Genomic DNA, 6,990 nt, shown 5'->3' on the forward strand with positions numbered 1-6,990 from the left:
AATATAAGTCACCATCATTAATACTGTGAGGCTTAGTTTCAATCTATTTTCATCCATTAAACCAGTCCTTATTAGATTCACTAATAAGTGGTCAAATAATCTGATGAAACAATTTATGCCACGGAACCTGTCATTGTACTAGACACTCCAGTGCCATGTTTGTATTGGGTGTTGCTATGACAGAGTTTACATTCAAATAGATGGAAAGAGGAGTTAGACAGATCATTCATTGTATTTCAATCTGATCACTTTTCTAATAAAGCTAGTAACAAAATATTTCTTATTAAAGCATGGACAATGTAAGTGATCCATTCTGTATGAGAAGTCACAGGTTGTTTAATAGGAACAGAAATGTAGGAAAAGGGCATATGTTCGGAGGTGGTTTGTCCCACAAGTTTACGTGTTGAATCATGATGCTCAGAGTGACAATTTTTTTTTAAAGATCTATATACTCATTAGAAAGTCAGAGTTACACAGAGAGGGGAGAGGCAGAGAGAGAGAGAGAGAGTGGTCTTCCATCTCGTGGTTCACGACCCAGATGGCCGCAACGGCCAGAGCTACGCCGATCCGAAGCCAGGAGCCAGGAGCCTCTTCCGGGTCTCCCATGTGGGTGCAGGGGCCGAAGGACTTGGGCCATCCTCCACTGCTATCTCAGGCCACAGCAGAGCTGGATCAGAAGAGGAGCAGCCGGGACTAGAACCGGCACCCATATGGGATGTGGGCATTTCAGGCCAGTGTGTTAACCTGTTGTGCCACAGCGCTGGCCCCTCAGTGTGACAATATTAAGAGGAGACAGTATCTTTAAGAGATGCGGCCTAATGGGAAGTCTTCAAGGGATGGAGACCATGGCTCTCTGAAGGGATGAATGCAGCTCTTGTAGGATCAGTTTCCTTCTAGGTTCTTGTCTTGTCATGTGATCTCTCCCTGTATAACAAGGTCCCACCATTACACCCTCCACAATATGACATAGCCAAGAGGGTTTCCCCAGTGCTGAGCCAATGCCAGAGGCGTGCTTTGACCTCTAATACCATGACCTAAATAAACTTTTCTTTATAAGGCACCCTTCCTTGGGTATTTTCTAACAGTAACAGGTATGGGCTACTACAGATTATGAAATAAAGATAATCTGCTGTGCAAAAAAAGCAGCTAGCAGTAAAGAAACCTCCGCCCTAAGGCCCTGCCTAACAATTTCATGGGAAGCTCCTGCAAACAGATTGCCCTTTCACTGATGCCAAATCCCAGTGCTAGGTATTTGTGGGTTCACAGCCGACTAGAAATAAGAAATAATTATAATCAGCTCATTCAGCATATTTTAAAATTGCATCCCTTAAAGCAAACACCTGTGGCCTATGCTGTATCCTTGAGCAGCTCACCTGCTAACTAATGAAGTTGGGTTACCTTGTCCTTGCAGAGATTAGCAAGCTGTCAGTAAAACATCTGGGCCGGGGGTGGGTTGTGAATTTCTTTCTAAATCCAGTCTAAATTAGAAATTAATGGGGAAAATGGACAACTTGCTCAACATTGAGTACAGATGGATAAAAAGCAACCCCTGGAGAATTCATTTTATTATTTGCTGAAGTATATTTACCAGACCATTTTTTTTCCTGAGAGAATTGACTTCACTTTATTTAACTGGGTATCAGTGATTAGTAAATCCTTTCTTTTCCCTGTAAAAGACAGAAGCTAACTCATTCCAAACAACAAAGTAACAGGTATACATTTTTTCAATCAGAGATATAATTCAAGAGGCTTATGTGACTAGTTAGAGACAAACAGAGCTAACATTTTTATGCATACTTATATGTAACTGAAAGTTTTTCAGGCAGCAGTGATAGGTAGTTTGTACATAAATTTGGGGTCTAACATTCTCTCGTGTGTTTTGAAGTGGACCGTTATTTATGGGTTTTCTGAAGTGTTGACTTTCAACTATTTCACACTTACAGGTAATACAACTACATCTGCAGTTGTACATCTGTATACTATTGTTCTAAATGTAGAAAATATTTCAAAGAACTACATATCCACAAGATATAAATGCAAATATAGGTAGGTTTCTTATTTTTTGAAAAGTCATGCTATGTGATTTGGCATCAAAGAGATATACCTCCAAATACAAGAAAGTTGAGTCAATGAAAAATCAACAAAGAAAAGTAAAGGCATGCCTTCTATTGCTTACTTAAAATCCCAACCCACATAGAAATTGTTATTTTTCCATCAAAATCTTCTCCCAATGTCCCAAAACAATTACAAAAATACAATAAAAATATCTTATTGCCTACAAAAAGATAAGCAGCAAATTCTTAGGTATAGGTTTTGGGTAGCATTTATGGGAATTTTTATCACATAACTGAACATTTACTTAAGTTAAAAGACAAACCATTAAACAAGATTTTTCAACATTAGTTTCTATTAAAATTGCAATATTTTAAAGACTTTTTTAATCTAAATGTTTGCAAAGGAAAAGTTTAATTTCCAGTGCTACATAAAATTTATACATTTTCCTTCTAGTTATCACCTTCATATTCAAGTAAAACATACAAATATGTGTTATGAACTTGGATAAGCACTATGGTCTGACTTAGAAATGCATTAAGGCAAATTTTCCTAAAAGAGGCAGGACTGGAACAGATAGTTGGCATAGTCATTAAGATACCACTTGGGACATCCACATCCTATATCAGAGTGCTTTTTAGGTTTGAATCCCATCTCTGCTTATGAATCCAGCTTCCTGACAGTGCATACTCTGGGAGGCAGTAGGTGATGGCTCAAGGAGTGGAGTCCCTGATCACCCACATGAGAAACCTGGAGTGGCTCTGGCTTTCAGCCTCGGATTTGCCCAGTCCTGGCAGCTGTGGGCATTTTGGGAAGGAACCAGTGTACAGAAGATCTTTCTGTTGTTCAAATAAGGAAATAAAAAGTAAAAAACAATAAAAACCTAAATTATTTAAATGAGATGGGGGCTGGAAATGTAGCAGGATTCTATATTAAGAGTAAATATTTATTTTTTGAAAACCTTGAACCTTATGTCTTCAGAGGCGAGTACATTCATTTAGTAAATATTTACTGATTGCCTTTGATTTGATAGGCTTTCATGGAGAAATGAGGGGCTATAAATATGAAAGTTACATTCTCTCTTCTAAAGAGATTTTCAAGTGAGTTAGAGAAACACAAATGCACACAATATGTCTTACTCCCATATAACAACAATATAAACTCATTTTAAAACAATCTTTAAGAACTAAATTTTTTTCCCAGTATTTCTGAATAAACATGTCATATCATTTATAATACTTCTGGTCCCGATAACGAGTAGTGGCTATACAACATGGCAGCATTTGAGTGTCAAAACATTAGGGAAAAACAAGGGCCAGTGCTGTGGCATAGCAGGTTAAGCTACTGACTGCAACACTGGCATCCCATAAAGATGCTGGTTCATGTGCTAGGTGCTCTGCTTCCCATCTAGCTCTCTGCTAATGTAACTTGGAATGCAAAAGATGGCCCAGTGCTTGGGCCCCTGCCACTCATGTGGGAGACCCAGATGGAGTTCCAGGCTCCTGGTTTTGGCCTGGCCTGGCCCTGGCCATTGCAGCCATTGGAGAGTGAACCAGTGGTTGGGAAGCTCGATCTCTCTCTTTCTCCCTCAGCCTTTCAAAGAAATGAGTAAATCCTTAAAAAAATTCAGTAAAAACAGACATGACATAGTATTAATCCAAAATCAGCAATCTGGCCAGTTTTGAGGAAGGGCCAATTTTCCTTACCTCTTTCAATATTCTAACATATAAAGAAGTACAAACTTGTCACAGTAGCCTACAATTTGCATTTGCCTGAATCCCAAAGTGTTTTTTCCTCAAACTAATATTATTTATTTTTAATTTCCAGCCCATCAACTTGAAAGAAATTTCTTGTATTGCTGATAATTATATATTATCACATTGAGGGCCATAACATTTTTTTAAACAACATATTTATTCTACCTTGGGGGTGAATGTTTCAAATTCAAAAAAACCAAAACCTTAATAATTTGAACCTAATAAATCAAGAATCTTTTTTTTTTCAGAATAAGCTTAATGGGCTCATTTTTCTTCTCTGTACTTTCTTCTTGTAACTTAACTGAACTGGAAAATTTAAAGTGTGCTCAAATATAACATGTGATATCAAAAATAGCCAGACCAAAAATGTCCAGTCTATCTCCTGGATCAGAACACCTTCCACCAGTATGTCATACCTTTCACATTTACACTTAGGATCCCTGCTTTGAGTGGTGGCACTGACATCTGTGCAAGTTCCTCAGATAACGAATATTAAAATAATTCATAAGTCTTAAAGTCCTATGGCATTCACTTAGCAAAGACAAGCCATACAAACTTAAAATAAGACTCGAAAGACAGGAAAGATCAATTTGATTTTCTGATTAACTCAATTAACTAGAACCCTTACATCTCTAAAGTATTATAATCAACTGAGATACTGATACAAACACAAGATTCTCAGATAACTTTTTTTAAAAAGGAACTTCAGAATCAAAAATATAGACTTATGCAATAAGATAACAATTCTCAAATGGAACGTTTCCAAAATGTAGAACTTGCAGTGTATCTGGCAATTAGAATAATGCTGTAAAATCACAGTAAGCTCTGCAGAGTGTAGTACAAACCTTTCGGTTAGAAACTATTCTGAATATTCTATATATATATATATGCAATAAAAAAATAACTAAGTGCCATAACGTTGCAATACTAGTAATGAGAAAATGAAAATATACATAACTGTAAGACCATGACTGCATCCCCTTAATGAAATAGAATATATGCATCATTGAAAAACAGAATGAAACTAACATTTAGCCAAAATTATGTGTATGAAAATTCCAAACATTAGTGTTGCAGAGGAGCGAAAGTCTTAAGTTTTCAATGATCAAATGATCTTGTTCTTTCTCTGCATGGAGGAGGGAGAGTTAAATTGGAGCAATTCCACCTATAAAAAAAGGCATGGAATTAAAAGCATAAAGCAGCATGAGAAAGAAAAGTTAGACGGAACTAGAGGGCCAATTTGTGCACTGAGAACAAGCGGTCATTCTTAGCTCCACAGGCCCGCATAGTTCCCATGGAGGCCAGAAGGGAGAGGCCCCCCAGCTACAAAGAGCTTCATCTCTGGCCAGTTGTAGCAATGCGTGTAGAGAGCATTGGGAAATTCGTCCACACCACCATAGTAGTTCACCCAGAACCCATCGTGTTTGAGCCAGCCTCTGCCACAGGTGAGCTTCAGCTTCCTCCGGGCAGTGCCTGGAGAGGAGTCCAGGACGGCGTCGCCTCTCTCCTCCAGGAACTTCTGGGCGCGGACGTCGTAGAAGAGCAGGGAGCCGTGGCCCGTTCCCACGGTGATGATGTCGTGGTAGAAGCTCAGCGAGCGCACGCCAGTGCCACCTTCCCGGGAGCACAGCGGGCGGATGTTGTGCTGGCGCTGGCGCGGATCTACGAAGGAGACGTGGGACTGGGAGCCCACGGCGTACAGGGACAACTCCTCGCAGTAGGTCAGGCACACGTTCTCCCGGAAGTAGGGCAGCCTGACGGACAGCAGCCTGGACAGGTTGCTCCGAGGTTTCCACAGGTGGAAGTAGCCGTCCAGGGAGACGGAGCCCAGCTCCTGGTTCTTGCCGCTGAAAGCCAAGGCGCGGACTTTGCGGTTACCGGGATTGATGCTGGCCCTGGGGATGGCTTCCACGTCCTTCGGGCGGATGTGGGCATACAAGGGCACCTTCATCACATTGCGCCAGGCAATGCAGTCACTGAAAATGTCAGGGTCCAAACGCCACAGAGCCACGGTGCCGTCGCGGGAGCCGCTCACAACCACGGTGTCACTCATCCAGGCGATGGCAAAGATCCAGTCGCTGTGGCCCTGGCGGTCGCCCAGGCACACGGGGTCCAGGGTGGGCAGCTGGTAGATGGCCAGACTATTGGGGTTTTCGCCCCCCGTGGCCAGAAGCGTCTTGGAGGGGTTCAGCTCGATGGCGTGGATGCCGCAGCCCGGCTGGGGCCCGACCAGCGCCGGCACCCTGTCCCGCATCAGGGGGAGGCGCGTGATGTGGCCCGAGTGCACGTCCACCACGAAGAGCGTGTTGCACTTGGTGCCGCACACCACCTGCCTGGCGTTCAGCCACTGCGACGCGAACACCTTGTTGAGGGTGCCCAGGGCCAGCGGGCGCTCCGTCAGCACCTCGGGCAGGCTCCGCACCGCGTGGCTGCTCAGCTGGCGCTCGAAGCCCGGGAGCCCCGCGCGCCCCGGCGCACCCACCTCGCGGTCCTTCAGGTAGTGCACCAGCGAGCGTCGCGGCGCCGGCCGCCTCTGCTTCTTGGGCTGCAGCGGCCCCTCTCTGTCCGCCCCGGCCGACCCCGGCGACGCCGAGCCCCCGGCGGCGGCCTCGTGCGCGGGCGCTTTCCGCTTCCTGCTACCTGCGTGCTGCGGGGCCATGGTGGGCGGCAGGCGAGCCGCGGCGGCGGCGGCGGCGGCGGCGCGGCGACGGCGGCGGCGCGTGGCACCGGTGTTGGCCGTGGTGACGGCGCGGATGGCGGCGCCTCTGCGTCAGCGGGAGCGCGGGGTCTCAGGGCTGGACGACCGCGGGGCGCCGAGTCGCGCGGGCCGGGCGGCGGCGAAGGCGGCGGGCCCCCACGAAGCACGCGCGGCCGGAGGCAGCGGAGCGCGGGCTGAGCGGAGCGCGGCGCGGAGGGCGGCGAGGGGCGGCGGCGCGGCTCCGGGCGAGGGCGGGAAGTGCCAGGGGCAGAGGCTGGGACGAAGTCAGCGGGAGGCGAGGACGACGCGGGGGGCCGCGTGCGGGGGGCGGAGGCGGTGGGAGGGGCGGGCGGGCGCGGGGTGAGAGCGGCGCGGCAGGCCTGGAGGGGGCGGCGGGGAACGGAGCCGCGGGAGGAGGTGCCCAGACAGCCGGCGCTGCGGGACGCCGGGCTCAGGCACGTGCGGTCTCGCCGCGCTCGCCCC

The 6,990-nt window shown here is 46.4% G+C and overlaps 1 protein-coding gene across 1 annotated transcript; it reads right to left on the bottom strand.

Moving 5' to 3' along the window:
- Positions 1–1,448: 1,448 nt before the first annotated feature.
- Positions 1,449–6,487, bottom strand: LOC100357521 (DDB1- and CUL4-associated factor 12-like protein 2). The gene has a single exon (XM_051826937.3). It carries the CDS (start codon positions 6,466–6,468, stop codon positions 5,077–5,079), a length of 1,392 nt encoding a protein of 463 aa, XP_051682897.2. The 5' UTR covers positions 6,469–6,487; the 3' UTR covers positions 1,449–5,076.
- Between the last annotated feature and the right edge of the window lie 503 nt (positions 6,488–6,990).

Source organism: Oryctolagus cuniculus, chromosome X (assembly GCF_051225735.1).
Source record: "Oryctolagus cuniculus isolate XC-2025 breed Fujian yellow rabbit chromosome X, ASM5122573v1, whole genome shotgun sequence".
In the NCBI taxonomy this organism is placed as follows: domain Eukaryota; kingdom Metazoa; phylum Chordata; class Mammalia; order Lagomorpha; family Leporidae; genus Oryctolagus; species Oryctolagus cuniculus.